The 20,768-nt window shown below is 36.7% G+C and overlaps 1 protein-coding gene across 3 annotated transcripts in view; it reads left to right on the top strand.

Annotated features, from left to right (window-relative positions):
- The first annotated feature begins 13,449 nt into the window (after positions 1-13,449).
- LOC124181048 (transcription factor SOX-4-like) overlaps positions 13,450-20,768 on the top strand; it is a 28,704-nt gene continuing 21,385 nt past the window's right edge. For all 3 annotated transcript variants that reach the window (XR_006870383.1, XR_006870380.1, XM_046567238.1), the window contains exon 1: positions 13,450-14,658. Coding sequence is in view for 1 of the 3 variants with exons in the window: in XM_046567238.1 (XP_046423194.1) it covers positions 14,554-14,658 (105 nt within the window). In the remaining 2 variants the exon portion in view is untranslated. The remainder of the gene's footprint in view (positions 14,659-20,768) is intronic.

Here is a 20,768-nt window from a genome sequence, read left to right as displayed (position 1 = left end):
TCAGGCCGCGTTTCGCCTCGACGACTTTTGTTCACGGATAATTATAATTACGGTTGTTTGTAACGCTTGTGCACTTTCTGGGCGACCGTGGTTGCACCGAGCAGGCGTTCGGTTGTTTTCTTTTTTTTTTTTTTTTTTTTTATTTCATTTATTTTTATTCTTATAATTTATTTTTTTTCTTTTTCACAAAGGAGCCGCATGGCGGCATTAAAACACAACTCGGCACGAGGATACAAGCTATAATTCGTAGAGTGACGCGAGGTCATTCTCAGAAGTCTGTCTGTGAACTCTTGGGTGTCGTGACCGAGTAGCGATGGATAGAAACGAGGCTGGAGTTGGTAGCCAAACGGCGTTAAGCCGTTCATCGAAATCCAAAAATTTTCTCATTGTTTTCCTGGTTTCAGAAAATTTATCAAGAATTTTGGTGAAGTTGGTTGTTGTTGAAATTCGATAAAAATGGTCGTAAAAAGGTAGACTGCTTCTGAAGAATTTTTTATCCATTATTGTTGTGGGTTTGAAAGAATAGCTTGTAGAATAAAATTTGCATTGCAAAAAGAAATTATCAACTCACTGCGAACCGCGTCGGAATTCGAACGGAATTCGAAATAGATATTTAGCAATTTGTACAGCTGATTAATCCACCGTTGAAATTTTTACAAATTTTTGTACACTGATTTTTGTTCGGCTCTGATCGTGGAAAAATAAATTCCTCGTTAATATTTACAATATTTGACAGACAGTTTCCAAGTTATTTTCGAGTTCTCGAATACTTAAATTGACGCGTAGAAATTTGGAAAATTTGTTGCCAACGTGAGGGAGGAGCGTTTTAATCATTGCCGTGTCGTTTGTGTTTAAATGGAAGAAACGGAACGGCGAGTGGGGAAAATGAAGAATTAAAAGAAGCCTTGAAAATTGGCGTTTTCTATACGATTGCGGTTATATTTCGTCATCAATTTTCTAAACCTGAATATTATACGTAAATATATGTAGAAGAGCGGCTTTGGATTAGTCAGTTTGCGTACAATCATGCGTGTATACGTTCGGTTTGCACGTCGTGCGAAGCCTTGTGCCTCCATATATAAGTTATATCTATACGCGATTAAACCGAAAGGTAATTACGTCGGTGCACGCATATATTATAAACAAAGGTCGGTATATTTCCGTAAATGAAACAATAGATTATTTAATGCCACGATTATTATATCTCTCCGCTTCTGCGAGTAGTTGTATCATAATCTCTGCATATCTGTAACGTTTGTCTATTGTCTTGAATTTCCTATACACCCTGTACTTATCTACTTCGTACTCTACACTCGCATAAAAAAATTCTCCGCAATCCGCACCGGACAGGAACGATTTTATTTAAATATAAGAGTATCGGATGATTCATTTGGCGTATGAAGAGTAAAAATTTATTTTAAACGAAATAAACAACTTGCGCCGAACTGCATACGAAAGTTTATTTTTTTTCTTTGAGCAACGTAAAAACTAAAATAAAACAATCCAAAAAACTGTTTAAAAAATCTACAACAGCGTTATCGGTGATTAAGGATTAAAAACTCTGAGGTATTTCAATCCAAGAATTGGCGCTTTTTTTTTTCAACGTTCACCGTCTCTCTTCTCGTTTGAAGTATCTACGTAACTTTTCATTGATATTGAAAACAGCTGAGCAAACGATTGCCGAACAAGGAGCATCCGTGACTAATGTTGCAAGTAAGTAATCCGAAGGGACGGGGAGTTCAAATTGCAACGATTCGAGGCCAGGCACGTGTTTCGCCGATCTACCTGCACGCAGAATTCGCCCGTGATATTTTCTTATCTCGAAGCAGAACGCGGAACGCGGTCACGAGGAGCGATAATAAACGGCGGGCATGCGATCGGACGGATCGTTGCGTTTCACGTGAATCATCAAAACGTGGTAGGCACACATGCTCGGAGGGAATCTGCTGCTGCCGGCTCCTCGTGTATCTCGACAATGACATTCCCTTACGTCATCTTTCGTTAGAAAACGCAAGCGTCGTGTGTTTGCTTCGTATTTCGAAACCCCGACCGTTTCTTCGTAACACACCTACACCAATGGCTTCGTGGCAACGAGTTCAGGGAAGCGAACGCGAGTCCGTGTCGCGGATTGCCGATTTTCGCGGAGGTAATTTTGTCGCATCGCCTCGAAACTGAGATCGGAGAACAATTTTTCACAGTCGAAACGTGAGACTGGACGATTTTGAATCGTCTGATGGAAATTGAGAAAATACGGTTTTTCCACACTCGTGGGGAAATGGTTCGTTATTTTACGACACGGCGCGTGTGAGAAATAACGTCTCATGAGTCATCGGATTTTGACGATTTTTCGTCTCGATCGACGCGGCTTTTCTAAACTTGGAACTGATTAGATTTTGGCTTTGATCAGTTGCTTACTTTTTCAATTACTTGAATAAGAAAATTCCAAGAAATAAAATAAAAATTACGATATCTTGAGAATGTATGAATGGATTTAAAAATTCGTAATACCGGATCCATCACAGTGGTTCAAAATAAAAAAAATCGTCGTATTTCCATGTAATATGATATCCAAGGGCTTTAAAATCGTTTATCACGAATCCAAATCTGTATTTCGAAATTCCAGACCAATATTATTCCTTCTTTTCTCTGTAAACTTGAAACCGGAAGTATGAGAGCGAAAAGTTCGAGGTCCAACTCACTGACACTCCAATCGTAAATCCGTTTGTTCGTCAATTACTTCCCATCTTTCACTTGGCTCTACTCTTTTTCCGAAGGAAAGGAAGTTATTCCAATTAACCCGACAATAAAACGTCACATTTTCACCAGATCTCAATCAGCTCCGACCGTCCAGTCTGTTTGACTGCATAACGTTGTTATTATTACTTTTATTACTTTGTTACGTTATTTTTCTGTTCAATGTGAATAACAACCTTCTCCACGCGAGATATCGGACGAAATCAAACATCGCAACAGCGCCATTTTTAAAACCTCCGGCATCCGCGGCTGCTAATCTAACCCAACAAACATTTCCCTTCATTTCCTGCGGCTGCAACCGCTGCAAGGCTAACTTCCGGTAGGACGCGTCGACGTCCGGGTGTTTCGGTGAGCCTAGGACACGAGGCACAATCCTCCCCATCTCTCCTTCCGTTCCTTTCCCTTCATTCCACCCCCCCTATCACCCATCAACAAATGCCAGCCTGCCGTCTGCCTCGCTCACAGAAGCCCAGAAGCCCCGGGATCAGAATCCTCAATCAGGATCGGGATCGGGATCAGGATTAGAGAAGCGTGCATGGGCATTTAAACGTTTAAAGGGACGACGCGAGAGGGGAAACCGAAAATCGTAATACCTGCAACGAAGCCGGACACGAGACACGTGAATTGTTTTTTTCTACCGCTCGTGAATGGAATCATAGATGATTCGGGATTGCAAAATGTTTGTGCTGCGTTTTCGTGCCTTTTTTTTTTTCTTTTTGTTTTCCAATCGGACCGGTTGACTCACTCTTTCGATCCGATGTTATTTGAAGTTTTCTAATTTCGAACTCTGGCCCTTAATCGGAGTTTTCAAAATATCTCGGATACCTTCGAGTTCCATGCAAATTAAGTTAACTTGTTGCAATTTTGAATCCCGAATTTCAAATTCTCATATTTTGAGTAGAAGTTCGTGAACCAGTCGACTCGACGATCCTCGATTTTCGAAAATCGAATCGATCGCGATCGGAAAAAATATTTACATTTTCCGAAATAGGCGAACAACTATCTTTCTGCATCATATTATCGCTGTCAATTTTATACCCGACGTGTACAAAAATTTCTGCTCACATTTTGCTATCCGCATTTTTCAACCACAGCGTACCGAGTCTATTAGAGTATCCATACATAGAAAATAAAAGTTGAATCCTAGATATTATTTATCCCAACAATCCTCGAACGAATTCAAAGATATTTGATTCTTTCAATAAAAATAATTACGTTTTGAATAAAATTTATCAAGGACTATTGAAATAAATATTCCATTGGATCCAACTATTTGTCTATATATATATATATATATTTTATTTGAAACTTATATACTTATTTTTATTAAAGGAATTAAATATTTTTAGATATACACATATGTGAGGCGTTACAAATAAAAGTAACAAATGAACGAATAAGTTAGTATTAACCAGCAGGGCGGAATATTGAATTTATAGGGTTCGGAATTGATGTATCGGGAAAAAAGTTCATTCTCGTCCGTTGCGGAGGATGATTACTGACAAATGATTAACGTTTAATTATACCCGTGTGTATGTGCGTGCACAAAGTGGGTCGTTAATCTGCGTAACGTGTTCACTGCACAGTATGTAATCGTAAAATTTAACTCTACCAATTAGCAGAACCACGCGCGGGGCTTTTGACGCAAGGAGTCGACTACTTGGATGGGTCTATAAAGTAAATGCGCGTGTGTGCGCGGGTGTAATATTTACAGTCATTCCACACGTGCACCGCCTATTATGCGATTTCCTCTTATCGACACCTAATTACATTTAATAACTACCATATAAATTTGATACACGTATATTGTATGTTGTATCGTTGCAGCTACGATTATTGTGCGAAGAAATGAGAAAAATTTCGCACAAATCTCGTTTCTTCAAATTAAATCTCAATGCGGAATCAGCGAGGATTACACATATTTACAGAATTCGTGTGAGAACGTGCTTGTGAAAATACGATTAATTCCAACACTCGTTGCAAGATTCGATTCGTACGAAATCTTTCGGGCTTAATTGTAAAACTAACTTTAGCAATAAGGTAAAAATTAACAAGAGGCGTGAGCACGTGATCGTATACTTGAACAATTTTACATTATACCCAAACGTATTATCAAATCTACCGTGAGAGAAGTTTCAAACTTCGCGGGTCGACAGATGGCGCGTCATCCGCGTATCGGTCGTTCGATATGCAACTCTAATAGACGCAAACTTCACACCGGACTGTATGTCCGATCCATTAATTGTCAGAAATAACTGTGATCTGTGAACGTTTCGTAGTATATATATATATATATATATATATATATATATATATATATATAGATACAGAGTTACGTTAAATTATCGAAATTTTTACGAAACGTATATATATCCATACTTGTATAATCACGCGTTACATTCACTTCCAAATCTTGTTAACAATATCTGCTTTACTAAATTGTTCCGAGAGGATAAACTGTACAGAGATTTATGAAAAAAACAACAACAACAACAATAATAATAATAATAATAATAATAATAATAATAATAATAATAATAATAATAATATTGACAGCGAATGAAGAAAAAAATAAATGCATGAAAAATTTGTCATTATGTTGAAAGGTTCACGATGCAATAGTCGACGATAGTTTCGGACGATTTAGAACTAGATTCTTCAGCGCAGAATGAAACAGGACGACGACACTAATCAAACGCCGGTTTCATTTCGTTTCGGTATTTTTTTTTCAAAAAAAAAAACAAAAAACTATACGAATAAAAAATTTCTGCATCGAAGAACGCGTTTCAAGGAATAAAAATACGAGAAAAAAATTGATCAAACAGAAGGATTGTCAGGGTTAAACGTCGGTCGAGCTTAGGTGGGGAACGTGCGGCACCGCATCATGCGATTGATAACCTCGATTTAATGTCTCTTTCGGGTTTAGAATACAAATAATTATTTATCTCCTGCAAAAACGGTCTTGCGTTTATTTGTCGTTCTCTTATTCTATCGGCATTCATCCGAATATCTTCCACACGTATCACGCATTCAACGTTTGTACGATAAAACATTGTTTTTATTTTTGTTTTTTTTTTTAAATTTTTTTGCTTAAACGAAAAATAATTTCGCAGAAAAAATTGACCTTGGCATTTTTTTTCATTTTTTACCTTCCTTTCCATCCTTTTTTAATTACCCCTCTTCAATTATTATTATTATCCGTACAAACGTCGAGCTCACCGTTCAACCTAAACACCGATTGATATTGATTGGAAAATTTTCAGCCCGTCCGGCTGTCCGACATTCTCATACCTATATTTCACCTACTTAATAACACTCTCGCTGCGTTGTAATTTAAACCTAAGCTACTGCGCGTTGATCTCATTTCCAATTTCTTATCGCTGTTCAGAGTAAACGCGGTGCGTTATTCATCGTCTTAAATTTCTCAAACAATAGTACAGACAGACTTGCCTGTTGCCTATTCGACACAAATATCGGGCATAATCCGATCGCGGTTTTTAATCGATCTCATTGTGATTGGAAATTAAGTTTGGATTTCGTAATTAGGGAGGAACGAAATACGAATAACGCTTGTATTTTATCTCGACATTTTATTCTTAGTTAGCGATAACCAATTTCCAATCGACTTGTCGAAATTGCGTCAACAGATTTTCGTCACTCGACCGTAAAATCGTTGGAATATATTTAATCGTTATATTTTTAACGGTTACTAAATTTCCGGAAAACTTTTCATTCTTATCTCGACTGCGAAATCCGTCCGCTGCAGGGTTCGAGATTAAAATTAGCACGCGTCATTCAATTTTAAGATTAAAATTAGCATGCGTGCATTCTATGTAGATAGAATATGACGAGAATCCGGGTTACAGATAAAACTATTCCTCATTCTCTTACTGCGAAATTTTCGAATTTCTACATACTATATCCTACAATATATATACATATATACACGAACGCTTTGAAAAAAAAAAAATAAAAAAAAATACGCAATCCCTCGAAAATATTTCCAACCATATTACATGGTCAATTGCGTATACAGATACAGGGCAGGATAATTGGTTCATCGATCTTTTCGCGGAATAATTATAACGCTACGCGTGAGATAAGGTATTAATTATACGAACTTGACCCAGTCCCAATTATTTTTAACAACTCGGGGAGAACGTGGTTTGAACTCGAACTACTGCTAAACGGCAAATGAAATTGAAAGTACACTTTTTTCATTTTTGTATATCGAACTGAATAGATAATTTTTTTATAAATTTCTCAATTTTTTTCATTACACGTGCACTATTTTTCTTTTTTTTTTTTTTTTACTTCTTTTTTTGCAAAAGAATTACACACATGTGAATACAGAATATGTATATTACATAAGTATCTTGTATCGTAATAATAATAAAAATTATTAAAGGATTGTTAAACAATCGATATACTCTAAGATCAACGACATTGTCGAGAAAAATTATTGATAAAGACAATTAATAATATGTATATAATTTCTACCGCAAAAATCATACCGCGTGAGTTTTTTTACGTCAAAAAACAAAGTGACGAACGAAACAAGACGCGGAGAAATCGTGTGATACGGTAAATTCGAGTTCAGTTGTTATAATTCACACGACACACAAGTGCACATTAATTTTCAAAATAATGTTGAATATAAAACTGCTGGGAGATTTGTTTTTTTTATAACTGTTTGTCATTTTTCCGACCGGCGGAAATAAAGGAGAAAAAAGAAAGAGGAAAGAAAACAAAAAATACGACATCGATCAAAGATTAAGAATTAAGAAATTTAATTTCTTTTACTTACTCATAAATATATCTCGCATCGAGTCTTGGAATTGTAGAACTTTGTCTCATTCTCGGAACATTATTTTAATCTCATATTCTTCCTGAAAAAATTTCTATTCGGTATAATCGTGCTCAACGAATATTATTCACGAATTTCGTCATTTCTATATTACAACGATTAAATTATTTGGAACTCTGCGTTTTTTTCTCTGCCTGTTTCTGATTAATTTTACATGAAATACGATTCGCGGGACGTGATGTGAGAACGAGAAAAAAACCGTTGACTTCGAAATGTCGATCGATTTTCAGAATCGTAATTTTACTTTTTTTCTTCTTTCGCCCCTCCAGCAACTCGGATAGCAAAAATTGTGTGACAAGTACACAATAAAAATGGAAATAGTAATTTTAACGCTTTGAGTCGGCCATTTTTGTGCTGAATCAACAATTTTGTTCTGACAATAACAATTTACGTTGTATCGCGGTAATAACTCTCGAGTATCGAAAACCCATCGGTACACTATCAGAAACGGTAAAAAACCTGAATGAAACATGTCGAAAAGTCATCTAGGTGTAAAAAAAATTCATGTGAAATATGCAGTAAGAATTTAATTTAAATTTAAAGGATTTAACGCGTATTCGTGAATCGCCGTCTTTTTCCACCAACAAAAATAAGAACAATATCGAGCGCGATTAGCATAGTTGCCGAATAACGCAATCAACACGGCGGCGTGCAATTTCAAGATACTCGTTTCACATCCGCGAGGTTTTTACAATGCAGTTGCAATACATTTATAATTATGTATTAAATATTCGTATTCATATTTACATTTGCGTAATTCTCATACGTGGAGAAAATTTTTGGCACGTTCTAGTTTCGTTAACTTATTTTCATCGTAAACGAGATTATTTTTAGCAAGCAGGTACAACGTCGTATCCATTCGCGTTCGATTTTAACGGATATTCGTAAGCGATGTTAAAGCCGAGAATCAGCGAGGCCGTTGCATCCATTCTGCACCGATATTACGAAATATTCGATTTCCACAGGCTCGGCTTAACTGCGGAAAATAAACATCGTCAAAATAATATTCATCCGATGAAGAAACTGTTGCAAATCCAGTAGAGCCTCGATTATCCGAAGGTTGCTTCATAGAAGAAATTAATTTTTAATAATGTTAAATGTGCATTTTTGCTCGCTGAAAAATGTGGAACAGCCGTTAGTCAATTGACAATAGACGTCTGTGTAAAATCAAAGTAATAAAATAATCGTTCGTTGTTTGAAATAGTTTCGATATGTAGTTAGATGTAGATTAACACGGACTGTGCGTCGATATAAATTTATACTGTACATATTATTACACCTTGAGATAAAAATTGCATTTCGAATTTTATTTTACCTCAAAGATTTAATTCGTATAATCAAGGTTCTACCGTACACACATTCGCGTGTGCGTCTCTGCGGGTAAAAAACCGGCGATTTTTATTTTAGAAACCACTTCAACCGTGTCAGTTTTTGAAAATTGTTGATAAAAAAAATGTGTAAAAATACGAACTGTATAGAAATAACGAAACAGACGCGGTCTCTTTTCTTCTAAATTTCTTCGCTTCTAATTTCGTCCCGTTTCCTTTTTTCGACAAATTTTTATCCCGATTCGCGAACATTGCGCGTAACTATACAGATCTATATTTTATACATTATACCGACGTACATCGATGATTCTTTTTTCTTCTTCTCTTGCCTTTTTAATTGCACGACAGTCGAATGTGTCAGAGGCAGCGTAAACCTGACCTCACCCAACATCAGCCTACGCGCAAATAACGTATAACATATTCAATATTCGCATAACAAACTCAAGATCAACGTGCAACGGGAACTGCATACGTGTAAAAATGTCCACAATATAATATATATAATAAGATAATGTAAAAGAACCAACGAATCAACGTTAACGAACGATCGTGTTGCGTAAATTGTTGTAATCTGACGTAAATGTGTATACGTCGTGTGTATATACATATATATATATACAGGCATGCATACATATGTATACGCTTACATATATCGTAGTCCACGTGCGTGTGGGCACATCGAATAATGCGTGTAATGTGAATATAACAGAGATAGAGAGCCTTGAAGAGTTTAAGTGGCGGGTAAACGACCGGGGAGATCCCGTCGTCGACGGAAGAGACAGTCATCGTCGAGTGTGCGATGTGCAACACACACACACACACACGCACACACACGCGAACTTTTTAACGCCCAATGCGGCGAAAAAACTTTGCCTTTTCTTCGATTTCTATTCTTTTTTTTTTTTCGTGCCATTTTTTCTACAACATTTATTTTGTCGTTTTCCTTAATTTTTTTTTTTTTTTTCTTTCTTTTTTCTATTTTTTTTTCGTCGTCTTCTTCCTCTTTTTCCTCTCTCTTGATCGGTATTCGTCGACACTCGAATGCGGCAGGGTCATTATACAATTATGTCCGAAACAGTGTTTCGATCAGATTTCTCAGATTACCGAACAGATTTTAATTGCAGGAAATTTGTAGGCAATTTTTGTTTTTTAATTCAATTATTTTTCTTCACGATTCGCAATTACACGAACGAGGTAAAATTATACGAGCGAGATTTTTTTCTCGCCGAGTAAGCGAGTGGAGAATTATTGACAAGCGTAGGGATTCTCAAAGTAAATAATAATACACGATTCGCTTACATTGTGCAGTGAAAAATTACGTTATATCGTCGGAAATTTTTGTAATATGCCTCTTGAATCGAGATCTTGAAACATGCTTTTGCGAATGTCAGGATAATTATTCCTGTACAATTGTTTTTCGCTCAGGCTTTTACATATTTTCTACTTTCGGATACGTAAATATATGCACAGATATATATTTTTTTTTTTTTCGTTTTCATGCACGCAACAGTGATTGAAATTTACACGTATGCCTACATATATCACACGTATACGATGAGGATAATGATGACACGTATGTATAACTGTATTCCGAGTTTTTTCCTTGCCAACTCGTTACGCGCCATTGATTGCTATTTGTACAGTCCCTATGTTTGGAGGCGTGTATACAGGTATACGTATTGCATTAAAGGTATGCATGTAAATTGAGAAAACTGCAGAAACGTCCGTATCTTTTTTTTCTGTCTGAACTCGTATTTTGTTTTTTTATTTTTCAGTCATCTTTTTTTTTTTATTCAAGACTCACCGTTGCTTCCAAAAATGTGGCAAATAATTTTTTTCCCATCAATAATCTCACGTTGGGTGTACAAATAATCTGTACACATATCGCAGAATCGTTCCCGACAAATAACATGTGCACGTACACGCAATATGTTGTTTTTATCCGTCACCGGTATATGAAGAATTTTCTCCTCCGTTTCGGCACTTCGATCCGATTTTATACTGCTATTCGCTAGGAAGAATTATAGGAAATAACGTATCGTAACGTCGAGTAAAATTCAGACAAACGACGATTGCTTGTTCACGTATTCACTGTATCATTAACGTTGAGTGAAAGAAACTTTTTGCAACAGCGAAGAATTTGCCCTCGACGTGAGTAAACAATCTTCAATCTGCCCGAGTTATCGATTGGCAAAATCAATCATGCAGCGTGTGTTTTTGTCCAACTTTAATGTAATAATTCGATCGCCACCCACGATGAATACAATTTTTTTTCAACTTTTTCCCTCCCGCGCTACTTTTCTTTCGTAGCCCGATTGTCGGTGCGACGAAATGTACGAAGTAAAAAAAAAAAACCGCTAATTTATTGCGACAAGTTTTGCAGAGTGAGGGAGAGGCGGGAGGGCTAGAAAAAAGACAAAAAAAAAAAACCACCGCGCATCCCTTTAAATCCAAAACTGCGCCGCGGTCGAGACCAGGGCTAAATGAATGAAAGAAAAAAAAAAAAAAAAGTGAGTGAAAGAAAAAAAGGAAACACTTTCGCACACACGTTGGTGAAACGGAAGCCCGCGTGCTGCGTTTGACAGACGCGAAAACAACTCGCCGTAGCCCTGCAAGGGTGGCTATGCGTATACGTACATAAATACACATATATATATATATATATATATATATATAAATATATATATATATATATATATATGTGGGTGTAGTACATACGTATAGTATGCATGAATGTACCTACCTACCTATACAATTTTTCATTCGGTCGAACTCTTGGAAATTTTCGGCGGGGATTGTAATAAGGAAAAAAACACAGGACAAAATACGACATGTGTAACGCACGTATTCTAAAATTTTTTTGCAAGTTTACGGTCGTATACACGTCGTATACCTATGCGTATACCTTTTGTGTGCGAAGGAAACGAAAGATAATATGTTTGTATAATCTTGTACACACTCGTCTAAACATCGCGTATGTAATATATAAAAGTACGGCCAAGTCGCAAAAGAAAGATCTCTTTGAAGTTATTTGAGGACCGTAAAAAGTTGCGACTCGGGTGAAGGAAAAAAAAAAAAAAAAAAAAAAAAAGGCACGTTTTTTAATAAACGAGATACGAAGCACTGGACTGAAGCAACGGGATAATTAAATAATAATAACAACAACAACTATAATAATAATATTTTTCATATATTTGCGAAAAAAAGATAATTCAGCGTAAATATTTCAAAGCTTTTCTATTTGTATGATTTTCTCGGTACGTCCCTTGTCAGTTACGGGAAATACGATTCGTTTTCGGAAGATGTGTTTGGTGAGTAAGGTGAAGAAGAGTGAAAAAAAAAATTTCTTTTTTTTTGTGTGTTTTAATAAAAACGAGGCAATTACGGGTCGGCGAACGGATACACGTGTAATAAGTTTACTTTGACAAGTGGCCAGAATTCGGATTCAAACGACCAAGTAGGTACACATGGAATACGTACGCGTGGATAATTATTAACTTCCGAGAAGCCTGCGCAGATTCCACTCGCATCGCGTTGATGAGAAACAAAATGATAGAAAAAAAAAAAAAAAAAATAAAAAAAGAAAATGAAAAAGAAACAGCCGAATTAGATGAAATAAACGACAGAATCGGAAAACGAAAAAAATTCCTACGAAAACACATTGCGAGGAAAAATTGTAATATCAGTATATTTTGGGTATAGGAGAAATTGACAAACACAAAAAAAAAAAAAAAAAACCCAGGAACTTCCGAACGAACTTTCGACAAGCCTCAAAACGTCGTGTGCGAAGAAAAAAAAAAAAGGAAAATAATTGACATAGAAAAAAAAAAAAAAAAAAAAAAAACAAAGCAACGGAAAGCGATCGCTACTCTAAACCCACCCCGAAATTTCTCGTCGATACGAGAAAACAAAATGCTCTTCTATCTCACAATCATTGATCACCTCTGTGCTTGCCGCTCTGGCACGACGACGAGACGCGGCAAACAAACGTCGTCCGCAACCGACGACTTGAGCGCTCGGGGAGCGAATGCGCGGATTGGTCGCCGACTGGCTGCGCTGCGCTCTCGCGAAGCGTTGGAGGGGAGGGTGGCGATCGGCGGTGGGGGAAGCGCGGTGCAAGGGTGATTCGAATGCGCGCCGTCGTCGGCGCAGGGGGGCGAGAGGAGGAGGAGGAGGGGTTGGAGGGGAGGGAGAAGCGGCGCACAGCTGATGCAGCTCCCTCCGCGAGTTATAGAGAGGGCCGTTCGTGACGGCAGGGAAGTCAGTAGCTTATGTGCGCTCGTGATGCGAGGGTCGTTTTCGTTGCGTTTTAGAGGCGGCGGTAATAATGTCACCACATGTCAGTTACTGTATTAGAATACGACAACAGATCGTTACAGTGAGAAGAAGAATATCGTAGAACGCGACTCGCGATCGTTGTTACGAGTTAACGTTTCGGTTTGTTCGAGAGAAGTTTGTTTCGCTTTTGTTTGTTTTGTTGTTTTTGTTTTTCTTTGGTTTTTTTTTTTTTTTTTTTTAATTTTTTTTCCTACTTCGCTTCTCACACACGCGCACCAACTTTGTTCATCCACCGACCGGCTTTGATTTTTCACTTTTTCTTTCGCTTACTTCGCGGCAGACGAAAATTACTGCCTCGTCGATAAAGGAGAGGAGGGAAAGTGAGGAAAACAAAACAAAAAAGAAAAAAAAAAAGAAGGAAAATCGACTTCTGCTCCCGATCGATCATCTGCCGACGGAATTTCTTTTTTTTTTCTTGGACTCAGCGTTGTCGCGTGACTGGAGAGATTTCTTCGAAAGGGAGAGAGAAAAGGGGAATGCTCAACGTCGTGTTTTCAACATCCGTCCTCTGCAACGTACGAGGAGAAGATAAACAAAACAGAAACAAAAGAAGACAAGATCAAATCGTCGATTATACGATCGAACAATTGCCGCGCGCGGATTTTTGAATAATCTGTTATCCGCTCAGTTTTATTCTCGCGGGACAGATCTCGGCGATCCGATATATTATTATTGTACATTGTTGTTGTTGTTTATAAATCATAACGCGCAGTGCACAGGAGTTGCTGTTTTTACGTTTCAAGTTCTTTTCGATTGTTACGAACGCTTTGCTTAAGAATCGAGAACGTTGAAATTTCCCGCAAAGAAACGCGGTGAAAATTAACTACGTGTAATCAACGGACGGGTGAAAAATACTTTGCTCAAAATCCCACCTCAAAAATCATCGTGTAACGCTTAAACAATAAGAAAAACAAAACTAAAAAAAAAAAACTACGAGAAACAGTGAATGTATGTATATAAAAATACACATACGATGAATAAAATACGTTACAACAAGAAGCTGGCATTCGACGCGTAAAAGAGAGAAAAAAAAGAAGAGCGAAAGGAGTGTACTTTTTTTCTGTGCTTCGAATTATGAAATAACTGCATCCTTGCGTGTGTCGATACTGCGTAATGTAATTACAATTTAAAAGTAAAAGTGAAGTGAAAAGTAAAGTTGAATAGAGAGAGATAAATAGAGTCGCCGTAATCGGAGGTCTCGTTATTTCTTATTGATTACGAAGAATAGATAAAATTCGAATCAGAACGCGTAATAAATAAGTTAAAATGGTGCCGCAACAGCAGGACAGCCCTTCAAGCTCGGGGATTCCCCTTTTCGGATCGCAGCTTGTGGATAAAAATTCGCCGACACCTTACTCGGACGCTACTCAGGTAAATACTTGTTTATGTTTTTAATCTGTTAAAGTTTTTCGCCACCTCGCTCGTTTTCTCACCCTTCTCATTTTACCCCCTTCGCGTGTTTATTCTTCGTAGGGATATTTGCCGGGTTTTCCAAGCGGTCGAAAGTTCTCGAAGATAAAAACAAAAGATCGTCGATTTTTAAATCTGTCGAATTCGATTCCGAAGCGGAACGAAATATCGGTCGCGAGAAAAGCACGAGGTTGAAGTTGGTCGCGTTATCATAACGAGACATTGGGAAAAAATCATTGTTTCTTTAATGTTACGATGATTTTGAAACATCACCGTAATTGAGGTTTTGTCTTATTACGGTTTACTCGAATTTCAGACGATTCGAAAATCGCGAAATAACGGTTTTTCCTCGGCTCGAATCGTTGCGGTAGTGTTACTAACTTCGTTATGATAAAAAAAGAAAGCGCCAATTTTAAATTCCCCCACGTTGGTTTTCGAACAGTGTATTTCTCCTTTGACAGTATACGTAATTTCGGATCGTAACTTAACACTTGAGGCAAAGAATACCTGTCAAGTTGCGCAAAATAAGTAATGTCTCAAAGCTATGTAGAACAATGTAAGATCGTGAATAAATACAACAATAACGACACGTGGGCGCAGTGAACGATGAATCCCTCTTGAAAAATGAAAAGAGATAGATAGGTGTGTAGGTAAAAAGAGAATCAGGCTAAAGTTTGTAACGTTCTCGTAACAATGAACCTTTAGAAAAAGTTATTATTTTACAACAGGGATTATCTGGAATTTAGTAAACCGTTAATAAAGCATCAATCAACAATCACATACTTTGTCAATACAACTTGTTCGGTTATTAATCCCGTCATCGTAAAAGAAAAGACGCGACGCGTCAAAATATGAAGATAACGAATTGGTAGATGTATCCTTGTTTCATAGTTAGAAATAAAAAGTCATCCGCTGCCATATTTTGTGTGTTGCAATGTTCTTCGCCGTTTAAACAACGCATCGTTCTTTTTTTTTTTGCGTGTATTATATTCTACCACGACCTATCTTGCCTAGTCATGATTGCGAATAAACGAAAAAATCGAGAGAGAAAGAGAAGAAGAAGAAGAAGAATGAAAGAATGAAAGAATGAAAAAGCGTGGGCGAACTGCTTAAAGACGAAAGCCTCGAGTTTACCGTCCGACGGCTGTTGCTGGGAAATCAGCTGTGGAATTAAGCCAGGTTCTCTACGCATTAAAATACGTGCACAAACGTACGTGAATGAAGTTGTGCGCAAGTTGTGTCTTCTCTCTTCATCCTTTTACTTTTTTTTTTTTATTTTTTTTTCATACCATGCCCGAGGAGAAAGAGAGAAAGGGAAATGAACGAAAGGATGAAGAAGGTGGTATAATATTTTATGTTTGCAAACAAACCTTTCGACACTCTCCGAATCTCATGCTGTTTGTTATAATTTGTTGTTTGTTTTTTTTTTTTTTTCTTGTTTTTACACACATTTATCGCGACTCTTGTATATCATCTATTTCACGTATTATATGCCACTCTCTTCGTGTTTTGGCCACAATTTCATCGTTCGTATCTCGACGATGACTGTACGCGGATTGTAGAAACAAAGGAGTAAATCGTGGTGAAAACAATGAAACGTAACACAAAAAAAAAAAAAAAAAAAAAAAAAATGGGGAAACACAGAGATGCGCGTCAATTTTATACATACCATACGCACACATACGGTTATTTAATTTTTTAAAACTTTTTTTCATCATTCGTGCAACAAAACTATAAACTGTAAAGTCTCCTGCACCTACGGTTTAAGCGCGCAGAGTAAAGTTCCACCGTCTGTTTTATTTTACTTTGCTTTAATCGAGATATTTCGTGGGTGTATCGAGTTATTACGATAATAATAATGGTAATAATGATTGCGAAGTAGTAATTTTTCAACTGCGCGGGTGAAAGGAAATAAGTGTAGAAGATGAAAAGGAAAAAAAAAACAAAAAAAAAAAATCAAAAATTGAAAAACACCAAGATCGATGTAATAAATTACGGAGTAATTGCAACAGCTGTGTAAAACAAAGAGGATGAAGAATACGTAGACTTTAATTTTTACGAGTTACGAATACGGTTGTAGACAATCTCGCATCTCGGGAGTTCTCCTTCTATTATTACGAAATACGGTACAGCGTGTCTTCTCGTTCGTTCGAATCTCATATCGCTCTTTAAGTTCTCTTTAATAAGCGAAAGAAGCGAAGGAAAGCCGCGGTTAACGGAGAAGACGAGACGAGGCGATGCAGACAGAGTCGGAAAAGAGGGACGGTATATGTATACATATATATATATATATAGAATAGAGATAATCGATGCACCGTGACCGATTCGGAATAATTAATATACCGAGGGCCAAAGACCGTAACGCACTGTGATATAGTAGAAACTGACGGCGAAACAAGGATTGTGTAGGTAAAACCGAGGAGAAGAAGCTCGTAGGACGAAAACGATAAGTAGGTGAAAAAAAAGAAAAAGAAAAAGTAACAATAATAAAATAAAAAGAAAAAGACAAGAAGGATGGAATGGAAGAAAGAAAGAAATACGAAAACAACGGTCGAACAAGAAAATTGAAAATAAATGACGGAAAAAAAAGACGAAAAAAAGTGTACCAAGGTATTATACTCTCTGATCCGACTTTCGGGTCCTTTTCTCTATCTTTCTTTCTTCCTTCTTCTCACTCCTGCATTCTCATCGATCAGGTCAGTCGAGAGGCTTTGAAAGAGAAAAATCCGACCATTTTCTTCCCCCCTTATTCGCGTCGTCATTTTGTAGTCTGTAATTATACGAAAGTAGTAGAAGAAGAAGATGAGGAGGAGGAGGAGGAAGAACTGGAGAAGTGAAACCAGGTCATGGATGATGGGGGTAAAGATGCAGTGAGATCGGAAGACGGATGGATTGCAATGATCAGAACGTAGAATCTTCAGAAACGCGAACAGGCAACTCTTATAGAAACTTTCAAATTTTAGAAAACTCATATCGAAGTATGGAAAAGTGAAAATGTAGAATCGCGCAAAGTGCGGAAAAGTAGAGTATAATACAACCGCCATTCTTATTCTACATTTTGAACATAACCATACAATAAGAATGTTGGATGGATTGAAAAACAGAAGGGTTAAAATTTTCGAATATCTTCCGATTCTTCTTCCTGTCTGTGTAAAAAAATAAAATCAAAAAACGAAATCTACGATTCGGACCCTTTTGTTTTCTAATCCTTACACGTCATACTCACATCCGCACAAACCTGTACGATTTCTCCTCTCTTTTTCTTTCTTTCGTCTTCTTAGATGGATTGAAAAATAAAAAAAAAAAAAAAAATGCCAGCCTTTTTTTCATCGCAAGTCGCTTCGTTCCAGCCCGCAGTCGTCGGGTCAGTCATTAAGTCGGTCCGTCAGTAAGTCAGTGAGTCAGTGAGTCAGTCAGCGACGCGCCTCTTCGTCCGTCGTCCCTTGGCGTCGCGACGCGGTTCCCGGCCAATTATCTACACCCTTCTAAGGATCTTTTTTAATGGCCCTTTCGAATCCCGACTAATTCTAGACTTTGGCTCCTTCTCTATCCTTATTCCTTATTCCTTTTTTTTTCTTTTTCTTTTTTTGTTTCCTCGTGTTTCTGCTTTTTACCCTTCTACGCGTCGACCCTACGTCTAATGGAAACACACACTGTATGTGAAATTCCTCCTCGTCCCTCATCTTTTTATAATATATGCTGCTGTTGCTGTTCGATGTATTTTTGTTACAATTATTATTATACGTTTCGCAATAATGATAACGGCATTAAAGTGAGTAATTTTTATTCATTGCCGTTGTTTAAAAACAATTTTTTTTTCTTTTACCTTCATCTTCGTCTCTCACATTTTCAAATCCATAATTGATGGAGAAAACGAAGGAAAATTAAAATGAAACTGAAGACTGAATCAATTTACAATACGGATTCGTCATTTTTTTTTTCATTCTGCTTCTTTGTTGGATTATTATTTGTTCACCTACACGCAACAGTTATATGTATACATATGTGCAAACGTACGTGCATAATATAAAAATCCGACGCGGATTATCGTGAAAATCTCTTTATTAATATTCTATCGGGTAAAACCCCGCCTCTCAACCACGTGTAAAATTATCCTTGGTAATTTTGTATATATTGATGGAATAATATATATAACGATAAATATATATATGTATATATTCGTTCGCAATTGGAGTTTCCCCGAGTCAAACGAACGACGAAACGAATTACGAATATCTCTTCTTCCCTCCTCTTACGCATTTGCAAACCACCGCCACCGTAGAACTGAATTCATTCCGCGAACCTCGATTCTTGACTAATTTTCGTTTCATTTCTCGTTCGTTTATTATTCATTCGAGTTCGACAATTTCGTTACAAGTTTAACGTAAATAACTTCTATTAAGGGTTATAAAAAAAAAAAACGGGACGACCGAAGACGTCGCCGGACGAAGAGAATTTAATCGTTGGATAAAACGAAAATCGATGCTTTGCTTTTGCCTTTCGTTTATAAAATAACAACAATGATAATATCGTTAATGAAAATACAAATAACACGACAAAAAAGAAATGGGACACGTGCTTGAGTTGAGAATGCTTCGAATGAACGAAAATCCTAGTAATAATTATCGTTTAACGAACTTGTTATTTCTTTTCATTTTTTTAAGTTTTATTTCTCACTACGAGTAAGAAAAATCAGCTCCGTACTCGCCGCACGGAGGGAACTTTGTTAATAGATAACAATTGTAAATTGTCTGTACGATTTTTTTTTTAAATTTTTTTATTTTGTACACGATATCGTTTCTTTTTTCCTCGCAGGATAATGCAGATTATTTTATTTTACTCAGTCATGCAACGTCGTATTTTACACACAACGTTAGATATATATTTATATTTTACGGTTTACCGCAAAACGCAATCGGTGCAAGAAATAACTCGCCGGATCTCTGACAAATATATTTATTTATGTATACATACACACACAGAGGCTATGTAACTTTATCTTGAGTATATTCGATGTGTATTGTCGAGTGTTAATTTTATACTTGAATGCGCATGGAGTTAACGTGACGTATCTATGTGCATATTATATCTCGTGAATGCATTGCGATGTATATTAAAAATCAATCTCTCGCTTTCAATGCGTCGGCACAGTTTTCTTCTCTTTTTTTTTTTTTTTTTTTTTTTTTTTTTTTTTTTTTTTTTTTTTTTTTTTTTTTAGTTGTAGCAGCTTAACCGATAATAACAGATCGATCGGAAACGAAATTTTATCGTTCGAAATTCGAAATTTTCCGTAGGTGTGCGGAAAATATTACCGAACAATGTTTTATATAAATAAATAAATTGGCCAATATCCGGGGATAATGCATAACGTTGATTAATACACGTGTGTGTCATTTGTTCGTTCGATGAAACCGTACCTATGCACGTTTTCGCAATTCGATAAATTGCACAAGATTCTTGGTGCAATTGCACTCTAATTTCATTATCTCGACGGTGTTTCAACCCGGCTATCAACAAATCGGTAACGATTATGTATAATTCACCTAATGCATATATATACACACGTGTGTGAAGTCCTGTACTTTCTCAAAATCTTCATCGCGCAGACAAACTTATTACACACATATGCATATAATAAACACCTTGTGATGTGAGAAAATTAAATTCACAATAAAGGTGGTTGAAAAAGATAAACAAGAAAAATCCGTATTCACCCACAATTCATCAACTTCGTTTGTGAAGTTTCGTTCGTAGTTTCTTTCCACGCGTCGTGATATATTTTTTTTCCCCCACCGCCATGATTTCGTTCAATTATCTTCTTTTAAATGACACCCACTTCAAGGAGTCTTTTTCAAATTGAGGAAAAATGTAACGTCATTGTTTCTATTCACCTTGCATCAATGATGCAGGACATGCTTTTATTATTTTCAATATATTTATTCTCTGTTTAATTACAGCGTAATATTATTTATTCGCTACACGGAAATTACGCACACAAGTATAGATTGTTTTTCGATCACGATCCTGTTATTATTTTATTTATCTTAACATTTGTATAATTGATTATTATC

This window comes from Neodiprion fabricii, chromosome 1, assembly GCF_021155785.1.
Source record: "Neodiprion fabricii isolate iyNeoFabr1 chromosome 1, iyNeoFabr1.1, whole genome shotgun sequence".
NCBI lineage: Eukaryota > Metazoa > Arthropoda > Insecta > Hymenoptera > Diprionidae > Neodiprion > Neodiprion fabricii.
Note: the sequence above shows the minus strand (reverse complement) of the source record. Positions and strands in the feature narration are given on the sequence as shown.